The sequence below is a fragment of the Lacerta agilis genome, chromosome 4, assembly GCF_009819535.1.
Source record: "Lacerta agilis isolate rLacAgi1 chromosome 4, rLacAgi1.pri, whole genome shotgun sequence".
Classification (NCBI taxonomy): domain Eukaryota; kingdom Metazoa; phylum Chordata; class Lepidosauria; order Squamata; family Lacertidae; genus Lacerta; species Lacerta agilis.
The window spans coordinates 50,272,812-50,296,976 of record NC_046315.1 but is presented as its reverse complement, the minus strand read 5'-3'; the positions used below and the strand labels follow the sequence as shown (position 1 = coordinate 50,296,976).

The 24,165-nt window shown below is 43.2% G+C and overlaps 1 protein-coding gene and 1 long non-coding RNA gene across 2 annotated transcripts; both read right to left on the bottom strand.

Annotated features, from left to right (window-relative positions):
* Positions 1-7,063: 7,063 nt before the first annotated feature.
* On the bottom strand, positions 7,064-11,331 carry IFNAR2 (interferon alpha and beta receptor subunit 2). Its single transcript, XM_033146371.1, has 5 exons — positions 11,152-11,331; positions 10,274-10,416; positions 9,366-9,528; positions 8,987-9,120; positions 7,064-7,929 (listed from the first exon to the last, which is right to left on the bottom strand). The coding sequence occupies exons 1-5, from the start codon at positions 11,306-11,308 to the stop codon at positions 7,213-7,215; spliced, it is 1,314 nt and encodes a 437-aa protein (XP_033002262.1). The 5' UTR covers positions 11,309-11,331; the 3' UTR covers positions 7,064-7,212.
* Positions 11,332-12,246: 915 nt separating this feature from the next.
* On the bottom strand, positions 12,247-18,924 carry LOC117045057. Its single transcript, XR_004426390.1, has 4 exons — positions 18,776-18,924; positions 14,511-14,612; positions 12,519-12,560; positions 12,247-12,364 (listed from the first exon to the last, which is right to left on the bottom strand). It is a non-coding gene; the product is annotated as an uncharacterized LOC117045057 (long non-coding RNA).
* Positions 18,925-24,165: the final 5,241 nt, after the last annotated feature.

Below are 24,165 nucleotides of genomic sequence, written 5' to 3'. Positions count from 1 at the left end.
CAGCAGATTTGGTATACTCCACATCAAAATGCCCTGTTTTAAGTAGTAGCCAATATCCCACCAATGGAAAAAGAAACAAATTCTCTGCAGTAATGCAACCAACAGGGAGATAGATAGATGATAGATAGATAGATAGATAGATAGATAGATAGATAGATAGATAGATAGATAGATAGATAGAAAGATACAGTTACAGGTGGGTAGCCGTGTTGGTCTGCCATAGTCGAAACAAAATAGGAAACAAAATAGGAAATTATTTCCAGTAGCACCTTAGAGACCAACTGAGTTTGTTCTTGGTATGAGCTTTCGTGTGCATGCACACTTCTTCAGATACACTGAAACAGAAGTCACCAGATCCTTAAATATAGTGAGGGAGTGGGGAGGGGTATTACTCAGAAGGATGGTGGGAATGGGTGATCAGCTGATAGGTGTGGAAAACCTGTTGACAGCGGCTGCAATTAGTCTTGCAGGGAAAGGCAAGGGGTGAGATAGATAGATAGATAGATAGATAGATAGATAGATAGATAGATAGATAGATAGATATACAGTATATATATTTACATAGTGATGGCCAAACTTGGCCCTCCAGCTGTTTTTGGACTACAACTCCCATCATCCCTAGCTAACAGGACCAGTGGTCAGGGATGATGGGAATTGTAGTCCCAAAACAGCTGGAGGGCCAAGTTTGGCCATCACTGCCTTAAGGTCACAAAGTGGCGAACCGAAATAAGGCAAATACAAACTGTTATGAGGTGGCGGCATGGGACGTAGGCTGTATGCCCAAACCCCCTTCTTATTTCTGGATCCAGCACAGATTCAATTCCTGGACTAGCCAGGCTAGCTTTCTGGTGAGGTCATGGCCTTCTAAGTAGGGGTCATTAAGGTAACAAAGGAAGTGGCTCTGTGCCAGAAAGCAAATGGGTGGGCCTCCCTCAACTCACTGGTAGTTAGCAAGATGAAAGCCAGAACTGAGAGTTGAGTTAAGTGAGCTAGAAGCTGAACGCAGCAATCTGGGAATCCCGAGAGACAGAGCAATGCTTGATTTCTGTTTGAATCCAAGGCTGTGGCTATGGAAGAAACAAAACCCTCTTGGGGTGTTCAATCTGTAAACCCCTCCATCATAGGCTCATGTTGTAAATAAACCATATATCATAAAGACACCACAGTCTCCACTCTCCCTCATTCCAAAGGAAACATGAACCCTGAGTAAGCAACTGGAACCCCTGGAATTTCACAATGCTTGGAGTTTGAGGTGGCGTGCAATAGTACTTAATGCAAAAATAAAAATAAATACCAAATTAAGCTGAAAATATAAAAAGCAACATAATAAATTAATAGCAAAACAGGGGGAACTTGTTCAAACCATCCTACCTGGTTACAAAATGTATGATTCACCTGTAATTTATTAAGTCTATAAGGCTTAGCACAGAGCACACAGCATGTTGAAACAAGGAGAAAAGGCGGTCAACCGCTTTCCCCATCCCTTGGGAACAGAGACTTAGCATCGGTTCCCCCCCCCCAAGAGACCAGTGCACTGGTTCAGAAGCATGAAAGTTTTGCTGACTTTGCTCCTTTCCTCTTGAAGCCAGAGCACCATGCTGGCACATGTGTGCAGTTGTTTGGTGGGAGAGATTGGGGGGGGGGGGAAGGAGATTTTAAAATAAAAATGGTCTAGACATTGGAGCAGCTGGTATGGTGTGTTGGTGCCATGGAGCTGCCCCCCTGGACACTGGTGTTGCTGCCATTTTCTGGGATGGTGCAAGGTGGCAGTGGGGTCAGGGCTCTGCAAATACACCAGTGGAACTGAGCCAGTACTGCCATCAGTGTGCTGGCCGGCTCTCCCCAATTCTCTAAGTGGAAGCAATGTTGGTGTCAAAAGGGTGTCTCCAGTGGCGGAGGAACCCTCTCCAGCACCTAGGGCAGGACGAACCGCCCAGTGGCGCACATGACGTCCGTACGGACTGTGCATGTGTGGCATCCTGTACGGAGTTTGCACGCACAGCAGCCCGTACAGTCGCCGTGCGAGAGGCAGCCCATATGGATGCCCATATGGACAGCCGCTCTACAGCAGGGGCCATCTTGTCACACACACCCCAGAGTGGCACCCGGGGCGAACTGCCCCCTCCGTCCCCCACTTCGTATGCCCCTGGGTGTCTCCATTGGATGCTTCCATCCACAAATGCCTTAGAACAAACAAATAAAATATTTCTTTAGTACAATGTCTGTGTGGTTTTTTTTTAGTGTGGGTTGTGATGCTTTTAAAAACCTGTGCTGCAGAAAGGGACAGCTAAAATGATACTGTAACATGCCCCCTCCTTATGAGAACAGACTAAAGCAGGGACAACTAATGGGAAGGATGTCTCTAGGCCCACAAAAAGGGTTTTTTGTGCCCACCCAAAGACCCTCAAACACTATCTGTTAAAAAAACCAAAACTTTTTTTTTTGCTGTTCACTTCTGCAGATCCCTTGGCTTTGCTTTGCTTTTAGTTTATGGGGGTTGGGGGTTGGGGAAGAGACGGGATCATTATTATTAGCCTACCCAACTCACCCCAACCTAGCAGCCTCATTCTGCACCAGCCCCACCATCATCAAGGGCAGCCCCACTTAGAAGGTATGGCAGTAGCAGAGAGGTCTCTAGACCATGGGCAACTGAGGCCAGGCTACCAGGTCTATGAATGGACATAGCTGGGGTGGGGTACAAATAAAACAAATTATTATTATTATTATTATTATTATTATTATTATTATTATTATTATTAGCAAATAAGTCTATGCTGGACGTACGTACTCCAATTAGGACTCCAGTGGCAGACTGAAATTCAGGAATACAGTACTCCCAGACTAGGCACCTGTTCCTTCAAGGGTATCAGTTAGCTATTTACTACCTGATCTAAGGTGTGATGTGCTGATAAGAAGCAGCTGAATTCTAGATTTCTCCCCCAAATATGTTGTCTCTTCACAAACATCTGCCATAGTTGCAAATGGGAAGCAGTACAGTCTAATAATATGTGTGCAACCACAGCAAGGATGGGGAACCATAGGTCACACAGATTTTGTTTACTCCAGCTTTCATTAGTCTGAAGCAGAGCTACAGGAAACAACCTGCTGGGCCTTAGGAAATCTTACTGGCCACTCATAATGGCTCTTCCTGTCATAATTTGATAAAGAAGATATAAATTATTTTATATTTTAGAAAGATGGTGATCTCAAATGACACTTTTGGGTGCTAACTACACTTTAAATTCAAATGCATACAGTTAAGCCGCAGAGATGTCTTTATATTTTTTAAAAAAGGAACCTCGTGGCTCAGGAGCAATTTAGAATGGACATAGGATAGTTGAACTCCCTCAGCTACACGTCTGAAAGTGCAGTGCAGTTTGAGAGGCTAACAAAATGTAACACGATCGCAATGCTGTTGGGAATCTGATATAAGATGCACACTCAGTGCAAATGTGTGCATCTTGCTCGCAGTACCAGACACCACACAGAAGCAGAGTAAGGCCCAAATCTTTTTTACTGTTGTAGAAGTAAATAAACTCAGCAAACAGCTCTGGATAAAAGTTATACACAGAAAAGTTCGTTCCAGCTTGTAGGCTTTTCAGATATGTGTAACTTATTTGGTTAGAGCGTGGTGCTGAGAACACCAAGGTTGTGGGTTCAATTCCCACAAGGGACAACTGCATATTCCTGCATTGCAGGGGGTTGGACTAGATGATCCTCAGGGTCCCTTCATATTCTATGATTCTATATACAAAATATCATCATTCCTCTAACACAGGGGTCTGCAACCTTTAAGACAAAAAGAGCCACTTGGACCCGTTTCTGAAGAAAAAAAAAGAAACTGGGAGCCACAAAACCACTGCAACATTTAAAACAAATATAACACTGCATTTTATTTTAAAAAATCTGATTTAAATTTAAAAAATCCGATTTAAATAAAAAAATCTGATTTAAATATAAAAAAATCCATTTTTTTGATTTATTTTTTTTTAAATCATTCATTTTTATCCAACCTGGGGACCACTACCAGGTCATAGCCTGATCCAAGGTGGGTTGCAACAGCATACAAATATTTGATTTGTTGTTGTTTTTTTAAAAAAATGAGTCCTCAACTGCACACTTGTGTTAAATGTTTGTCCCATGTCTAATTGAAGACTGCTGGCTTTTACAATAATCTTAGTGTCTTTTACCCTTAATATTCCAGACCAGAGGCTATGCTCACCTCTTCCAACCTCCTCTCTTGCTAAATAAAGCACAGAATTGCACCAGAGAAGCCTGTGATGTTTGTGCTGACTTGCATACAGGTGGCTGTAGTAGTTCATAGTGTTCAAACCTTTTTAGGGGAGTTCCCTGCCCCCTTAATGACAATGGCGATAGATTTTGCACATGAACACAGATCCAAGTTAGGACTCCTCTCTTCCACGCCAACAAGTGCTTTGTCAAGGCTCCCCTAACACACACTCAGGACAGAGGAAAAACTGCAACCTTTTGGGGCGTCATTCTCCTACCCATGTCTCTGTGAGAACCAGCCCTTTATTCTGCCTCCCGTAGTACATCCTCCCCCTTCAAGAAATCATTTCCTTTGGACTTTCGGCCCATCTCCACCCCTATTACTCCTTGCCCTCACGAAGGAAGCATTTTCACAAGTTTTCTTTTTGGTGGGCTGTTCGTGCTTCCAAACACCTGGAAGTCCCGACAGGGGCTTCTCCCCCACCTAGTAAATTCTGCCTCTGCATAAGTTACTCAGGTTTGGTTTTCTTTACCAGCCTTGGCTTTGCCCCGGTTTGGTTGGGCAGCCTGTGGCTGGAGGAGATCCGGGGGATTCCTCCTCGGCGGCTGAAAGAGGGGCTTGTTCTCCTGCGCTTTCTTTTCTCCCAGTTCTAGGTCACTCGACCCACAATAGCACTTCTTTAGTCTCCTTGCCGCACGCGCTCTGGCAACTTTTCAGGCTCCGGCTTGCGTAAAAACTGGGAAAGCTTTCTCTCGCTTCCTTCCCCCCTCCCCCTTCGATGCTGCTCTCCAACCACCTACCTGCTTGTCACAAGTTTTGACCCCCCCTCCCCACTCCTTGGAAGGGTTTCATTATTGGAGCTGAGCTTGTCCCCTGCTGAGGTAAATGACTTATTGCTCTGCTTCGACCGGGGTGGGTGGGTGGGTGGGCTGGTAAAGAAAACCAAACCTGAGTAACTTATGCAGAGGCAGAATTTACTAGGTGGGGGAGAAGCCCCTGTCGGGACTTCCAGGTGTTTGGAAGCACGAACAGCCCACCAAAAAGAAAACTTGTGAAAATGCTTCCTTCGTGAGGGCAAGGAGTAATAGGGGTGGAGATGGGCCGAAAGTCCAAAGGAAATGATTTCTTGAAGGGGGAGGATGTACTACGGGAGGCAGAATAAAGGGCTGGTTCTCACAGAGACATGGGTAGGAGAATGACGCCCCAAAAGGTTGCAGTTTTTCCTCTGTCCTGAGTGTGTGTTAGGGGAGCCTTGACAAAGCACTTGTTGGCGTGGAAGAGAGGAGTCCTAACTTGGATCTGTGTTCATGTGCAAAATCTATCGCCATTGTCATTAAGGGGGTAGGGAACTCCCCTAAAAAGGTTTGAACACTATGAACTACTACAGCCACCTGTATGCAAGTCAGCACAAACATCACAGGCTTCTCTGGTGCAATTCTGTGCTTTATTTAGCAAGAGAGGAGGTTGGAAGAGGTGAGCATAGCCTCTGGTCTGGAATATTAAGGGTAAAAGACACTAAGATTATTGTAAAAGCCAGCAGTCTTCAATTAGACATGGGACAAACATTTAACACAAGTGTGCAGTTGAGGACTCATTTTTTTTAAAAAACAACAACAAATCAAATATTTGTATGCTGTTGCAACCCACCTTGGATCAGGCTATGACCTGGTAGTGGTCCCCAGGTTGGATAAAAATGAATGATTTAAAAAAAAAAAAAATCAAAAAAATGGATTTTTTTATATTTAAATCAGATTTTTTTTATTTAAATCGGATTTTTTAAATTTAAATCAGATTTTTTAAAATAAAATGCAGTGTTATATTTGTTTTAAATGTTGCAGTGGTTTTGTGGCTCCCAGTTTCTTTTTTTTTCTTCAGAAACGGGTCCAAGTGGCTCTTTTTGTCTTAAAGGTTGCAGACCCCTGCCCTAGTGTAAGTTCACATATAGTCCATCTGAAGGCCCTGAACCCTCCAATTCTCTGAATAAACAGGCATAATGAGTTACAACCCTCAGGATCTCAGGCCATGTATTACAGATAACAGGAAATCCATTCACAGTCAATTACTTACCAGCAAAGTGCTTCACTATGGTCAACAACACTTGATGATCCAGTGGCACAGCTGATCAACTGTGATCGACAAATTCAACCTCAAGACAGGGAAAGTTATATAGAATGAGCACAGGACAGGATTGGAAGATATTGTGATCCATGTTTGCAATTAATTCCATTCTAGAAACACAAAAAGCTGAATTTATTTTCCAGCTTTCACAAAGGGTTGTCTCAGGAGTCAGCCAGCAGTAAGTCACACTGTGCAATCTGGAGTTAACTCTTTATTAGCAAAAACACGATCTGTACAGGAGTGCCTGGCCTAATGAGTGCAGCAACTCATGTCTGCTAGGTTTGCTCTCATAAAGCAGTTGCTGAGACTGATGGTCCCCACCTACCCACAGCTACCTAAGTCCTCTGCACTTTTCATGCCCCTTCTGGTTCTAGGAGACAAGGGGGAGGGGAACTTGTTGCAGAAGAAGAAGAAAACACCAGGGAGTCTTCATCAGCCTGACTCATCTCTGTCTCTTGGCCTCTCTCCTCTCACTCTCCTGCTTCAGCTTCTGCCTCGGATGCTGGACTCACTAAGCCCTGTTAGCTTGCAACACACCTTCTCTGTCTTCTCCTTCTGACCACTCATTGTCCTCCCACCACCACTCCCTGGGCTGAGCCTTCTTCCCTTGGTGGTTCCCCAGCTGGTTCCTCCCACCATTCCTCTGCATACAACAAGTCCATGACAGATTGTGGGTACTCAGTTATACTGGAAGCAGACTAGTAAGCGGAAAAAGATATTAATGCTGTGGGAATTCACAACAGTGCTGCATTTTCATATGTACTTGTACAATACTGATAGCATTAGATAGAAGATCCACCCAGTCCCTTGACATAGGAATACATATCGTACAGGAAGATGCTATTCTTTTATTCATCTTTGATTCATCTGCTCATGTATTCACCGACACAGTCTGTTTCTGAATCCGATGACTCACTTTCTCCAGACCCATCAGAATTCTGCCAGGAACATGAGAGGTTATGAATGTCAGAGTTCTGCATTTCTAGCACATCAGTGAAATGTTTTGGTTCAAATGGGTCAGAAACACACAACTCTTTCGAGTCCGCAGCCTTCTCTTGAAAAGAGCTTAGTGTTGCAGAAGCATTCACATTTTTGCCAGATATTCCTAGCACCACAGTATTTAAGTTTACGTTGGAACAGCTGCTGCACTCCAGGTCTGGCTCATTAGTGGAGTCCACTTCAGGAGAGGGATGGAGTATTTGAATTGTTGGGCTAATATCATTCTGAAGGTTTTCTGCTTCAGCATCTGCAGGTTTAGGCATTTCACTTGTAGCAGAAGAGCAGCCTATGAGCAGAAGGTTTTCTGTTTTATCATCCTGGGGGTCAGCTATTTTACTTGTGGTGGATGAGCAGTCTAGGGACGGTGGCTCTGCATTGTCCTCCTGCGAGCAGGACTTTGAAGTCTGGCCCAAAAAAACACGTGCAGCATATAAATCATCATTTCCAGCAACACTTTCACTGTCCTCTTCATCGGAATTGTATCCACATACTTTTTTTTTACTTTGTTGGGTGACCTGGACGGTGTGTACTTCTTCCGGTTCTGATTTAAAAAGGAAATAGTCTAATTTTGGTGTGATGCTCTGAAAAGAAAAACAAATTTGAAATTTAAAGATGGAAATAAAATAGATGCCTTCAAAAAAGATGGGGGTGGGATACATAGTTAAAAATTACTATTAAAAAATATTAATTGGATGTCAATGGTTTGGCCCTAATCCTGAAACCCTCCACAGATGTGAGACATAGCTGTCAACCCACCCTGCTGTTTCCCAATGCTATAATAAGGGAATTGCCCGCAAAAAAAGGGAAAGGTTGACAGCTTGATGTGAGAATCTTTTGTCTTTCACTGGGATTTGCTTCCATTTACAATAAAGGGGGTTTTGTTGAAAAAGCCTTGAACAGTCTGGTTCCTTCTTCATTTATTTATGCCAGCTTTTTATGGTCTTGAGGCCAGATACCTGGGAAACAAGGCTAAATGTAAATGTTGTGGTGCTGTTGATTACAAGTACTATTAATAATAATAAGAATAATAATAATAATAATAATAATAATAATAATAATAATAATAATAATAATAAAAATAATAATAATAATAATAATACCACCATAATAGTAATAATAATAATTTATACCGCACCCACCTGACTGGGTTTCCCCAGCCCAACAGAATATTAAAACACAATAAAACATCAAATATTAAAAACTTCCCTAAACAGGGCTGCCTTCAGACGTCTTCTAAAAGTCAGATAGTTGTTTAGTTCCTTGACATCTGATGGGAGGGCGTTCCACAGGGCGTGCGCCGCCACCGAGAAGGTCCTCTGCCTGCTTCCCTGTAACCTCACTTTTCACAGTGAAGATCAAAAGTTAATAGGCTAGAGAAACTGGTCAGATTATTTGTCCATCACTGACAGCAGCTCTCCAGGCAAAGAGGGCAAACTTTCATATCACCTGACCCTATATAACTGGCATTGACCATGGGACAGACCCTTAGGTCTTTTGAACAATGAATGTTTCATGAAAAGAAGATAGAAAATAAATAAAATTATACATACATACATACCTACATACATACATACATACATGCAGTAGAGCTTATTAAGCTATTTATCTTTAAAAAAGAATCTGTCCAAGGCTACATACCAAGACTCTTGGCCATTTCCTCCATCTTAAGCAAATAACACCGATTTTATATAGGACAAATAGAGTGAGTACTACTGCCAACGGCAATAATATGCCAAACAATGCTGGTAATATAATATGACCTGTAAGATAAAAAGAACGTGATTAAAGAACAGTGAATATGGGGGCTATTGTGAAACACTCTGGTTTTATTGGGCATACAGAGCACTAGATCACCAGAATTCATATTATTAGACTACCAAAATTCATAATAATTTCTTTAAAAACTATTACTTGAAATACTAAGAGCAATAATCCAATATTAGTTGTTTTACATTAAGAAAATAATAATTTTAAATTAATTCTCTGCAACCCCTCTCTACCCCTTAATTCATTATACCTGGTATATGATTGGAGCCGAGGATAATGCATTTTGGGACAGACGGAGTGCACTGGTTATTTAGACTTGTTTTCACATCAACAGCAATACAATAATTTGTATTGAAACTCAAATCTCCAATGACAGTATGGAAACTCTCTTGTCTGGTTGTATTGACAACACGCTAGAAAAGAAGAAGAAAAAGATTGACAATTGAGTATGTCATATAAATGCAAATATGAGGGCTGATGAAACCCAGTTGACTGTTATGTGGAAAGTCTCACAATACACAACCTTGCACACTCTTTTGCAGTCAAAGCCCAGCATCTGCAATATGGGGGGATAATTACACTAGCCTGTGTCATGGGCTACTGTAAGGATACCTATGAAAATGTTTCCTAAAGCGCTTTGGAAATACAAAAAGCTATATATAAGTAACATTATCATTTCTGTTCATCTGCTAGATAGTTGCCTTGCCAGTTCTTCTTGCAGCAGCAACCGTGCAAAGGCACAGCAATAGCAACGTAGCCTCCGGCCTTTGGACTCTGCTGGTTTAGCTGCTGCTATGCCCAATCCTAAAGTACTGGCATGGGAAGTGGTCTACCCTATTATTCAAAAACATCTCAATCCAGCAATTCCTGCTGGCACTCCAAAATATATACAGCCCCTTTTGTCTATCTGAATGTCAACAGCCACTTAAAGGGTAAAACATGGGGAGCTGTCCACTCCATTGAAGTGAATGGGTGAAACCCACCCAGACAGAACTCTACGCATGCATTGGAGGATAGACAGGGCTATGGATCAGGAAGCAGTACCATTACGTTTGGATATATAACTGAACTAGAAACAGAAATAGCAGCTTTCTTACAGACGAAGTGAATTAATTTTGCTACTGTTTACCATTTCCCTTTTAATCATCAGCAACCAACCTTTTCCTTGACATTGTCTCTTATCACTGTGACTGTATAATCAAGCTCTTGGTATACTTGAAGTAACGAGGCTGAAAGTTCCACTGTCACATTTGCGCAGCTTGGACAAGCAGAAATCTCAAACCGGGGTGATTTTATGCATGCTGTTGAAAAAAGAAAGGAAGAAAAGAAGGAATAAATGTGATTGGGAAGCTCTGCCCTAGAGAAATTAATGAAATTACAATCCAATGCACAACTAACTTGCACATAAGATCTCAAATTAAATGATACAACCTTCTCCCAGGTATGCTTCTTTCAGATTTAAGGCAAAATGGGTACGGCGGGGGTTCTACTGATTAGAAATTTCCCAAAACCGACCTTTAAGCCTCTTAACTTGTTGTGCCTTCAGCCTTGTTTGATCCTCACTTCTGCTCCCGAAAGTCTGCTCTGAATATGGCACCTAGTCCTGTGTTCTGATCTTAGTGTGGTGTAGTCTGCCATTCATTTCATTGAAAGCAAGAGGATGCCCATTGAGAGCTGGAGATAAAGCTTGTCAGGACCACCAGACCTCTTGGCACTTAAAGAACGATGAACTAAATAACTGAAAATAATACACTGAAGAAGGAGTCTTGGGGGTTTGGGGGGCTAGAATTGCATGAGGTTGCTGGTGCCAGGGCTCTGCCACGGTGGAAACCTCGGCAGCATCAATTATAACAAGTAGGAGCAGGGCAGGGCAGGGCACTGTCAGCTTTGGAGCCTGCTGGGAGCTCACCTTTTGGGGGTTGACAACTGGCCTCTACCTTCTGCCTTGGCCAATGTGAAATCTGTGTGGTCGACCTAGGACTTATAGGAAGCATAAGGCATGTGCTTCAAACATAAATAAGGAGCAAATTACTTACTGTCAAAATATGGATTGAAATAGATAGCTGAAGAATTTACTCCATTTTCTGTGACCGGCTCCACTATAATCTTGTATGACTCATTGGGATCTGTAAACTCTTTTGTCAAGTTACAGAATGAACGTGTGATATTGGAACACTCCGTGACAATCTTCATGTTTGGTGTTGGAGAACTTTAAATGGAAACAAGAAGGAGTCAATGAACAATCAGTACTTCCGAACTAGATATAAAAAAGCAATTCAAAAGCATCACATGAAAGTTGTCCAGAATGCTGGAGTGCTAATCAAGCTGATATTTACTCACCCTCATTTCTTAATTTGTGAGAAGAATGTCAGTGCAAATGTACATTTGGTGGCTTTTCAAATATATGCTTATTTTTTATATGTACGGTAGTCTGTTTCTGAGATTCACCCCCTTTTCGTTGTCGAGAATAACTAGTTTTTGTTAGCAACTACACTACTATAATCTACTATGTTTCATTACTTTTTTAGTCCATGTGACAGAGTGAGGAGCCAAAGGAAGCAGATGACTCAATTTTTATCCAGTTTATGGGCTTAACCTGAAGCACCACTTTAGCTAATGGGGGCTCCCGCTGCCGCTGCCCCGCCAGAGCACAATTTCTGTTCTTACCCTGAAACAAAGTTCTTAACCTGAAGCCAGGGGCATAGCAAGGGGGGCGGGGGGGCAGGGGGCACTTCGGGCGGTGGCCACGCCCCCTGGACTTTAAAAAAATTAAATTTTTAATTTTTAAAAACAAATGTTAAAGGCTATTTTCGGCACTGCCGGGGTGGAGCCGCAGGGGCGGCCAGCCAGGAGGGGTGTCACCCCCCCTCGCTGGCCACCCCTGCGGCTCAGCCCCGGCCGCGCTGAAAATAGTCCCCCCCTTCCAGCGGCAGAGCTCAGCATGGAGGCAAGGGGCGGGCCAGCGAGGTAGGACACCCCTCCTCGCTGGCCCGACCCTCTCCCTGCCCCAACTTGCGCTCCGCCAAGGAGCCCGGGCGGCGGATTCGGGAGTCTTTGCAACCCACAGAGACTCCCAAATCCGCCGCCCGGCAATATGTGGGAATATATTTTAGAAAAAGCATAGGTACCTGCTTGTTCTATACATCACATTGTAGCGTGTGAGAGTCCCTGTATTATTTCCAGCTTCCCACGTTAATATGTACTCAAAATCCCGTGGCTCCATTTTCAACTTGAGTTGAACTGAGGTTCCTTGTGGTGGTGGGGGGAAAAACAGTTATAAGTACTGGTGAGTACAAGTTTTGCCAATCATACACGACGAAACAGCTGTGCATTTTGCTCTTTGTAAGCAACAAAATACAACGTGAACCTGGCAGCAAATGTTAAGTAGTTTAAGAATACTTACCAAGTAAACTGCACAGAGCAGAGATCAGAGCACTGATGTACACTATAAATTAAAACAATAGATACATGAAATTTAAAAAAAAATCTGTTAAATGTAGAAAACGCTCTTAAAACTGTTTGCTGAGTGGAATGTACTTCCTGGGGAAAACACTCAACAGCTGAGATTTGTGGCTTTCATTCCATTTTTTTGGGGGGGAGAGTTGGCTTTTGGAGGCGTTTGATAATGGGTGTTAAGTCAGGGGACCTTGGGCAGGGCAACCAATCACTTCTAGAGTATGTTCTATTCCCCCTTTCCTCTTCCATAGCTCCCGGTAGTCCTAAGACCTAAGCCATTGGTGGCAAACCTATGGCACGGGTGCCAGACTGGGCACACAGAGCCCTCTCTGTTGGCACGCGCCATCACGCCAGCAGTGCCGTTGTTTGGGGTTTTCAAATTGGCCAGCAGCTTCCCCCCATGCCTCCTTGTGAGTAAACTGCTCCCACCCAGCCGGCAGCAGCTTAGAGGCAGTTTATCTCCCCAAAGCAGCTATATTCCTGCCTCCCCGCCCCCGGCCATTGGTGGGATTTTTTTTTACAGCCAGCAGGCTGTAGTTCATGTGATTGGTGGCTTTGTCAAGGGTTTTCATTGATTGGTTGCTACCTGCGATCCTTGAGACTATGTGTTGTTTCTGCTCCTTGTGCCATAGGAAGCGTTTATAATTCGTGTGAGTGTTCTTTCCCCTCCCAAAAAAACAACTGTGATCCAAGCCCCCCCAAAAGCTCTGCTAGTCTTAGCAACCCCCCCAAAAAACTCTGGGCAATGCCCCCCCAAGCTCTATGTGTTGTTTCTGCTCCGCGTTTATAATGCGTGTGAGTGTTTTTCTCCCCCCCAAAAAAACTACTGTGATCCAACCCCCCCCCAAAAAACTCTGGCAATGTCCCCCAAAACTCTATGTGTTGTTTCTGCTCTGCGTGCCATAGGAAGCATTTATAAGGCGTGTAAATGTTTTTTCTCTCCCCCCCAAAAAACAACTGTGTTCCAAGCCCCCCCTCAACAACTCAGGGCAGCCCCCCCCCACTCATTTTATTACGGTATATTAATTATTATCCCATATTAAATTGCCGTGTTGGCACTTTGCGATAAATTAGTAGGTTTTGGGTTGCAGTTTGGGCACTCGGTCTCCAAAAGGTTCGCCACCACTGTCCTAAGCCAATGAAAACGTCTTTCCTTCCATATTCCACATATCTGCACTCTCTCTCCTTCCTAGTCTTTACATTTTTTCTAAAATATTAATGTTTCTACATTATACTGAGATCAATATAAAACATGTCTAATAAATAAAATGGGCCATAGTCAAGTAATTTTTTGTGCTGTTGGCAGCCAGTGCAGCAATTGCCGTTAGTGCATTGGGACTTTACCTGCTCCTCCCCCAAAACATTTTCCAACTAACCAGACCCATTGAAATGAATGCACCTAAGTTAGTCAGGGTCATTACTTTCAATGGGTCTACTCTGAGTAAAAGTTAGTGGAATAGGGCTCAATTTAAACTAGCATGATTTATTCCCATGTTCAAATTCAGGCTTCCTTGGACCAATTTTGGATCCCCCCTCCGCCACAATCAATAGTCGACACGTTCTTTTCTACAGTCAAGAAACAATAATTCAGAATCCAAATAAACTGGAGGTGCCATTTAAGTTTCTGTAACAGCCACTTACACAGTGAAGTAAATGCTGTTTTAAAATGCTTAACTTTGGGTGCATGTTTTCAGCTCCTTTAGCAGCTAGGGCTAGGCAAAAGTCTGTTTCCCTTATCTCAAGAGACTCAGGTGCTAAGCATAATTTCATTTATTTATAAAAGCTGTCTTCTTTCCAGCCTGGCCAGTTTGAGACTAGAAACATGGCAGAAGTTGAGGATCAAATTTATTTGGTGAAGAAGAAGAAAGAACTCCAAAGGCAGCAGAGACAAGAAGAAAAATAAGGGCGTGCTGTTAAATTCTTTCTAGATTTAACTCACCAAGTTTGTAGAAATGCAGTGGTCCCATGGAAAATGTCATCATAGTTTAAAATAACATCCTATGCGGTGGTCTCTACAGGTGGGTAAGCGCTGATGTGACTCCTGCATGTATACCAAACAATATATTTTTTTTCAAAATCCCAGAGAAAAACAGCGATTTCAAAAGGGTAACATGAAACGTTCTTCCAAACTGTTGTTTAATATGGGTGGCAAGCTTCCTGTACATCCATTAATTATCTTTTGTCCATATGATATTGTGTTCCAAATCATTTCTCTCCCTCTCCTTCTGGATCTTGTCATACCAGGGATACTCCAAAAACAAGATGCATGAGAAAATTGGGACTGAGGGAGGGGAAAGTGTGGCAATGAAATATTTAGAGGAGAATTAGCAGTGAAGGAAAAAAACGAGGCAGACCCCCCCCCCCCCAAAGAAAACGAAAGAAAGAAAAGGTGTGGGTGAAAGAAGAGGCTACGGTACTGAAAAAGGAAGCCTTAACCAACAACAATAGTCTTTATGAAACAATATTTATGCATCAGCCACATAAGATTAAGGTTCTCTTGTCAAGGCAGGATTTTGTCACACTGGGGAGCAGGGGCATACCCAGGATCAAAACTGTGTGCAGGTGCTGTCACAGTAAACAATGCAGTACAGATATTATGTGGAGCCTGTAGTAGTGCTTGAAACTACTGGAGGGGAGGTTTTATTTATTTATTTATTCAGCTCCACTGAATTGAAATTTCAGCCAGGCATGTCCAAAGTCCATTTCGGGGACCTAATTCGGCCCACCAGTTGGTTTAATCCGGCCCCTGTGGCAGTTTATTTCCTGGGGTAAAATCCTTTAAAAACCTCAACAACTTCAACCCTAGAAAAGGTTAACAACTTTGGTCGGCCCTTTGGTCAGCCCTCACGGCCCTTCACTTCATCAAATCTGGCCCTCTTTGAAAAAAGTTTGGACACCACTGGCTTACACCATACTAAATTTGTTATCCTTTTAAGGTAACTCTTATTTAAAGCAGGCCCCTACCCACCCAAAAAAATACTTTTGGTCTCACAAACAGCAGCACATTCCACCTCAAAACAAAATATATTAAACAGTAAAAAAATTATAACTCCTGTTAGGATAATTAAATCAATCTTACACATAGATTTTATGGGCCAATTTATTCACACAGGCTTTTCCTATGAGGTTTTGACAATTTGAGAACTCAAGCAGTGAAATTGCTAGGAACCATAATATAAGTTTCACAGGTGCAGTATGCACAGATGTTGGTCACATAAGTTGGCATCTCTTCATATATTCCTTTACTTCTCAACTACTTTATAAGAATCAGAAAGCAAGGACACATAGCAACTCACACCGCTTCCATGCAGCAGCATATCAGAACACTAACACTTTATGACTAAATAGCTTATAATTTACTTTAATTACTTGCAAGTGTTAACCATTACCGGTAAGTGAAAAGATGTATTCTGAAATGCAAAGAAGTGAGTTGTTTGAAAGCACAGGAAAACATCACTGCTTATTTATACACCAAAACAAAATAAAACAAAAAAAAAATCCTTCCAGTAGCACCTTAGAGACCAACGAAGTTTTTTCTTGGTATGAGCTTTTGTGTGCATGCACACTTCTTCAGATACACTGAAACAGAAGTCAACAGACCCTTATAGTATGCATGCACACGAAAGCTCATACCAAGAACAAACTTAGTTGGTCTCTAAGGTGCTACTGGAAGGAATTTTTTATTTTATTTTGTTTTGACTATGGCAGACCAACACGGCTACCTATCTGTATTTATACTCCAGTCATCAATCTAGCAATAGAAAGTACATCAACACACAAGCACACCAAACCATGTGTGTTTGTTTACTACCAGTTAGGTAGACTTTGTTTAGTTTTAATTTAGATTTGAAAAATCATCCAAACACTTTTTTTAGGGGTTAAAAAAGGCTGGGGGGGGGGGTTAAAGACAATGGACAAGGGGGTAAAGTCACTCACAAAAAGATTGCTGTGGATGAAAACAGCAGCACAGAGAAAGCTCCGTCTTCCCTTCCAAAGATCATACAACCATGGAGGGTGGGGGCGAGGGGGAGGGGCAGGAGTCAGTTTTAGTGACCAGGGCCATCAACTGGGATTACCGGTAGGTGTTAATAGTGCCTGCTTCTTATCAAGCAGTCTAAGGTGTGTGATAAGGAAGCTTTGGGGGGGGGAATAGGGAGATATCAGTCTCCAGTCCTCTCCAGACGTTTTCACCCAGCACACTTCCCTCTTTGCTCAGTCTCAGCGAACAAGCACTCAGCAATGGTAGCAGTGCTGCTTTTTAAGCCAGACCCAGGAGACGACTGATCATTTTTGCACCTGCCCCCTCTTGCCCCCCCTGGGTACGCCCATGCTGGGGACATACAAGCCCCCCCCCCCATCCCTGCATGGACTTGCACTTCATACTTTCTCAGGATTCAAAGTGGATTCAGCTGAACATGTGGGGATGTTTGGGGCAGGGATTGTTGGTTTTAACCCTGCTTCCCCCCCCCTTTCAGCCCATGCACATTCAGGCAAAATGCCTGGTTACGATTTCTGCTGCTCAATCTCATGCCCCTGAAGAATGTTGCCATCAACACCCTTGGGGCACGCTTATTATTTCATAAAGATTCGGTTTTTTCAGGACTGATTTCGGGTTTTGTTTCTTGGATGCTAAGCCACACGCTTTCTGAAAAAGATGCCTTTCATTCTAATACAATATGTAAGAGCTGCTTTGTAGTTTGGCCCTGTTACGGAAATTATGGGGGGGGGGTCATCTAAGCAAAGTCTCCTCCTGAGTAAACTCATTTGGGGTATGGGGTGATGCCCTTAAGGGGACCCATCTCCCTCTGCCATGATCCAGTAGGCGAGAGAGACCACGTACACAGGGAAATGCCTCAGCAGGTAATCTCTGGGTGCTTCAGGCTAATATCCCTCAACCAGAATCCCATTGTTCTCTCCCAGATAAGTGCTCAAGGTATCCTTGCCAATACTTAACACCAATTCACATTGGCCCAGGGCTATCTCCCTGATATTGCTCTGTTTCCCCCATATGCTAATCTTGTCTTTCCTATATGTCAACCATGTATAACCCTTCCCTTTAGTGATGTAGTGATGATGTAGTAGTGATGTTTCCAAACTGTATTCTGGGATATGATAGGACTTTTTAAAAGTTCTTGCAACGCTGCTCTTGGGGGGGGGGGGGCAGTTTGACTGTAACCTATTGCGCAATAAACCCTGTCTTGTCCTTGCTCCAGTGGCTGGACTTCTTTTATTTAACTCCGCAGAAACCAGTGGGCTTATCCCTAAAGGCCAGGTGGCTGGGCAGTTCCACACCTGGGATTTTTCTTTTACAGCCCTAAAAACGAAGGCAACAAACACACTTACTGGCACTCTTGCAGTCCAAACCTGTGCAAGTTGAGCTCGCTTGAGCCCAATGAAATAAATGTTATTTAAAAATAGGGAAGGCTTTTGTTGGGCCTTAATGACAAACACTTTACTTATTATGTGGATTTTATACTGTGCTCTTCCGTTGGTGGTTATTTTAATGTGGGTATAACTGTAAACTATTTTTATGTTTATGTTTCTATTGAATTATTGGTTACTTATAGTCCATATAAGATATTTTGTTTTTTAATGTTGGATGTTTTATTATGTTTTTGTATATGCTGTAAGTTGCTCAGAGTGGTTGGGGAAACCCAGCCAGATGGGTGGGAAATAAATAAATAATAGCAACTCAGGGTGGCTCACAACACTGAAAATGCAATGTAAGACAGAATATAGAAATATGCAATTAAAGTAGCCTGAAATCATAGACACCTTAAACACAAGCCAGCAGCCACAAATAACCAGCTTGAATCATCATCCTTAAGGCTTCAGCTCAGGAGATAAGCCCGTTTATTTCAGCTGCCCTTTCCTTCGGAAACGGGTCTCCCCACGGAGTTCAAGCCGAGTCCCGCGTGGGGCGCCCATCTCGTTTGGTCCCGCGAGGCGGCGCTACACGACGCATGGGCGCAGCCACCCCTCGCTGACTTCCTTCCCTCCTTCCTCTTCCTCGCCAGCCTGCAAGGCCCGCTCTCTGCCAGGGTCGGCGGAGGAGCCCGGCTTGTCCCGGCCACCCCCGCCTCGCCGAGAAGCTCCACGCTGCGCAGCCACAGCCCGACCCCGCCAGCCTCGCTTCCCCCGCGGCCTTGTCCTCGCCTGCCGCCCGGCGCGTTCCTCAGCGCTCCCGCCCCACCCGCAGCTCACCTGGCCGCGCCCGAGCGCCGGGCCCCCGCTCTCATCCCCGCCGCCTGCGCCGCTGCAGCGGCCGAGCCCTCGAGGCTCTCCTCCAGGCGGACGCCACGTCGCTCGCTCAGCAGCCGAGGAGCCTCCGCCGGATCCGAAAGCGAAAGCCACGCAGGGCGGGCGGATCTTGTCTGCGCCGCGAGTGGCCGGGCTCGGGGAGGGCGAAGAAGGGGAATTCTAAATACGTACTCGAAAGAGGCCCGTCTATTTCCCATATTATGCAAACAAGATTAGCTTGGTGGAGCGTAAGAGGCTGGGTGCCGCAGTTCCATCCGCGAGGAAAGAAATGCGGGTTATCCGTATATACCCAATAAACGAAATAAATATATTTTAAATGCTTTTTCATTGTGGTATTCTCGGTAGTGAACTTGCAAGCCAAGCGCTGAGCGGATGGGAAATGAAAACAGGCGATGATTTCTGCACCCCAGCTGATCACGGTTGGATCGGAGTGGGAAAAGAGTCGTGAAATTATGCAAACGAAGAGCTGGTTTTGCCTAACTTATTGAAAAAATGTAGAAATCGACAATCTCCAAATGTTAATTTTTTTAACCTACCATATATGGAGATTAAATTTACGTCCAGGGGTATTTAAAAGTAGTTACATGGGATGTACTAGATATCAGACTTGTGCCCCATATTGTGAAAAATGCAGGATGAGATGTAAATTTGTACCTGGCATTTGAATCTATGTGTAAAATCAAACAAATACAGTAGTCAAAGTTCTCGACAAACGTTTGGACCATAGTTGGGAGCAAATGATAATCTTAAAACTATCATTTAACCAGTTACATCTGAGCAAACACTGATAGCAATTTATTTCTCTTCCGAAAAGTCATTTAGGAGATGATTTGGGGCATAGCTGCATATGATTTGTTGTTGTTGTTCAGTCGTTCAGTCGTGTCCGACTCTTCGTGACCCCATGGACCAGAGTACGCCAGGCACGCCTATCCTTCACTGCCTCTCGCAGTTTGGCCAAACTCATGTTAGTAGCTTCAAGAACACTGTCCAACCATCTCATCCTCTGTCGTCCCCTTCTCCTTGTGCCCTCCATCTTTCTGCATATGATTAGGCCTTAAGAATTTAACGAAAATGATTCCCAAAGCCTGCTTGAGTGTGTTTTGGCCTGTAGGCGGTGCTGTTTCTCTAGAAACAAATTCTGAGGAAAGACTACATAATTCAACAACCAAGTCCTTAATGCATTCACACAATAAATTGTATTTGATTTATGTTGTTATATATTTCGAAGCCCAAAATAGTCTGGGCTTAGGATACCTGAGGAATGCCTTCTCCTATATACTGCGCTCTCTTGAATAAGATGGAGACATTGCTTCAGGTGCCGACATTGTCTGTATTTCCATTAGAAATACAGCTTTCTTCATCCTTTGAGATGCTTACTCCCCTTGGGAAGTCCTCCAGCCCATTCCAATGAAATATGTAAGTGGCCATGAAAAAAAGACCTATCTGTTTTGCAGATTAATTACAAACACATGTATACTGTTTGGATAGCCTGTTTATTCAGCATTCATCCTGATTTGCTTCCGCAAAACTCATGCGGTGGTTACATTGTGCCTGGTTTTTACTAAGATCTGTTTTAGAATAAACTTTATTAATTTTTAAAATAAAGACAAAATATAAACAATATTAAACATACTGAAGGAAAGAGAGAAAGGGGGGAAGAAAAACTGGAGTGGGTAAGAGGGAGGTGGGATATAGGGAAGAGACTTTAATTCATGTGATGCATCTTTTATACTGTAGTCACAATCCAAGGCACTGAGGAAATCACCTTAGCCTAATCTTCTAAAACATAACCACTAAGGGTCTATGTTCCATCTCAGTTGAATTGACGTATATCAAAAAATTAGACCAAGTAGCATAAGAACGATCATGAATCCCTTCCATAAAATAGTGACAGTCTGGGAGAACCCTTAGAGTTTAAAAAGTTGACACTTTTAGATTACATTTCCACTGATAACTAAAACAAAATACCTCATGCTTTTTCTCTGCAATTGACACTGAATCAGGAGCCTTTCTCTGTCATGGATTCCATGTATGTTATGTGGAAACCTGCCCTTTAGATTGTGTGTGCCTTTCACACATCTCTGAAGGTGCCATATACAGTATGTATTTTAAAGTCACATAGGTTTTGTACTTTCTTTCAAAATGTTAAGCTGGCTTCTACAGTGCTATTATATACACATTTCATCAGGATTAAATCTCATTGAGTTCAGTGGGGCATACTCCCAAGTAAGTCAGTACAGTATAGGATTACAGTCTAAGGCAGGGGTCAGCAAACTTACTGCGCCTCAGGCCAGTGTCTCCAGTGCCAATCACACAGCGGGCCGGAGGGCAGGGGAGCGCGCTCCCATACGCGTGCGCACATGCTAATTCTGGCGCACTGCCGGGTCGGAGGAGCACCGGAAATAGCTTGTGTGCATGTGCATGGGCCTCCTCCAACCCAGATGTGCACTGGAAATAATGTGCATGCACACAAGCTATTTCCGGTGCCCCTCTGATCCGGCAGTGGGCAGCTGTGCTGCGCAGCGCAGCGCCGGTGGCAGCGGACGGTGGGGTTCGCCGCAGGCTGGATAAACAAGTCCCTCAGGCCTTATCTGGCCCGTGGGCCTTAGTTTGCGGACCCCTGGTCTAGGGCATCATTAACAAATTGTATTGTGTACTGAAATCTCTTATGGTTTACCTTCACTAGGTAAAACTATATACCTACCAGCTTTCCAGGCTGCTGCATCCTTCTGATGAAGCAGGCTGTAACCTACAGAAGCACATGCCACAATAAATTGCTTAGTCTTACAGTGCTACAAGATTCTTTTGATTTGTATTTTCCTGCTATATAAACTAACGTGGCTACCCTTCTGGAATTTGTGATTTAGTGACAGGAGTAGCCTTGCTATATGATAACACATTATAGCCAATGTGAGACCATTAGTTTCACATTTTTTTCTGAGATGTTTAAACATAGGAGCCATAACAAGTGGTGTACATATCATCTGGGATTTCACCGCCTGCAGATTTCAAATTCAGCATGGTCCCTAAGGACTAATCAATATTGACGGCAATTATTCTTAGTACAACCAAACCAACTGCAATGGCTGTTTTCTCTTCCTAGTTCTCCTTTTATTTCCCCTTTTCTTTCAAAGAGTAAACAGAGAGCTTGTGCGCTTTTAAACCACCACAGTATCTCTTACATACTGCAGTTGGGCTACCTAATAACTGTAGTTATTTTACAGTGGGTTTTCTTTTCCCAGTTCTGGGGAATAGCCTGCTTAATGATGCTGTTAACTGAAGCTTTTCGAATGGAATAAGGTGTGGAATATGCATTTAGAAGGAAACTGCTTTGGACCACAGAGCACAAGAGAAATACTGTAAAAAGCTTTCTGAGGTCATCATAAAGCAACTGGCATTGCATTATTTTCTCTGTTCCAGGATTTTCTCTGTGCATTTCTTTTTCTTAAGTCTCCGACTCTGGAGGACTACGCTATAGGAACAGGGGGAGGTTATCTGAATATACAACCGACCAACAAGGTCACAGAGGCAAAATCCGAGCATTATTGCACATCTAACAAGGTCCTGAACCCATAAACATGGCTGAGCAAGTGATGAGGAAGGACTACTAGCTGCAGTGCTGCTGGTGGCCATGGGTGTTCGTGGCAACAATGGAAGAGAAATCAATGGTTTCAGCAAGGTAGATTAAGGTATCAGCCCCATGAGGCCCTGTCAAGGCTCCTGGTTCCTTGCAGCTGACACCAGGTCTATCTGTAGCTGTCACAGGAAGACCAGCAAAAAAAAAAAATGAGTTGAGGTAGTGGGTTAAAATGTGCTGCATGGTGTACTGAAAATTAATGGAAAGGCGGCAGAGTTGGAAGAGGGTTCAAGAGCAGTGGCACCTAATGGCTGGTCCTCACAACTATTTCAGTATGTGGCGACTATGGATCTAGTAGTTAGCCTGCCTGTGGATTTAGCAAATTCATTCACCAACTTGCATGCAGAATATTTAGCACTGGTGTGCTACCATAAGGCACACTTAGGATGCCATGTAGCACTTCTGTTATCATCAGTTATGTTTGGATAGATACGCAGTTGTAAGGCGTTAGGATCAGGGCCAGAGCTATGTGGAAAGCTGTTCCACTTTAAAATATTTTTTAAAATTTCATCTGTGCAAGTTGTATGGGTCTGCAGAATTAGATCCCCGCGGTCCCTAAAATTGGGCCACACTGTCACAGCGCTTTCAGCTCTGCCTTGTTTTCCTTCTTGTGAATAATCACTTAATGATGTGTCTGCAAATCATTGCTAATATTATAATAATGTAATTTACAGCTCAACTGGCAAGAGCTGACCATAGCCCTTCTACACACGTGAAAATCATTTTCAGCTCCCTGCAAAAAAAAAGGCTTTGTTTCTGCCACACAAAGTGAAAGGAGAGGAGCTTAAAATAGTTCAGATGTGAACACAGTGCAAAAACATAAGATCAGGCTAATTTTCAGAGTAATTTATCAGAAGATAGCCAAGATAAGGAACACTATATATTAGAACAAAGGCTTAGGCTGGGTTACAAGGACTCCAAATTCAGAAGCAATTCCAGCTTTGTACAACTTGAAACTATGACTATGTGGGCATGATCCAGCCAAAATTCAGTTTTTTTTGGTCCCACTGATTTCAGCAAGGTAGATTAAGGCATGTGAGTATCTCTTCTGTTGAAAACAGTGCACCTTAGAAATGTTTAACTTCTGCTTGCAGTGTGTATACATGTTGGTGTGAGATGAGAGGGGATAGCAATTTTTCACTCTGTCTCCCACATCACAGAGGGCAAAATAGCAGAAGGTATGTTGCTTTCTCTTTTTGCTTTACAAAACAAGCAGCCCACCCCCTGGGTTTTAAGCATTTGCCAGCTTTTGGAATGCTCCGTGTTCCCATTTCATACAGAAAACCAATGTAGTTGTGTCTATCAGCTTTTGTGTAATTTAAGAGCTAATTTGTAGTTTTGTCAGGCAATTATTATTAACAGGGGTTGTTGTGATACTTCAAGTAATTTGTGAATCTTATGTAATAAAGGGGCTAGATTATGGTAATGATGCATGGTTAATTATTGTTAGACTTCTGCTTTTGATTAATGCTGTTCCAATTAAGGCGCTGATGATGCCTTGGTGCTAAACACCTGGGCAGATTGCCTAATTAGCTGAAAGAAATATGTACAGTGTTTTCAGGTAATTCTTTTAATTTTTAGCAGTTGTTTTGTATCAAACCTAGATGCTTGTTTCTCCCACTTTGCATCAAAGTGTGAGCAGCAGACCATGTGGAAATACCTCAGCTATGTACAGATATGCGCATGGTGATTATGG

Excerpts from the sequence above, each read along its gene's own strand:
- IFNAR2 (XM_033146371.1), bottom strand. The coding sequence starts at position 11,308 with ATGAAGATTGTCACGGAGTGTTCCAATATCACACGTTCATTCTGTAAC. Across the intron at positions 9,529-10,273 it reads GAGACAATGTCAAGGAAAAG|CGTGTTGTCAATACAACCAG; the intron begins GTTGGTTGCTGA and ends CTTCTTTTCTAG. Across the intron at positions 7,930-8,986 it reads GGAAATGGCCAAGAGTCTTG|AGCATCACACCAAAATTAGA; the intron begins GTATGTAGCCTT and ends TTTTCTTTTCAG.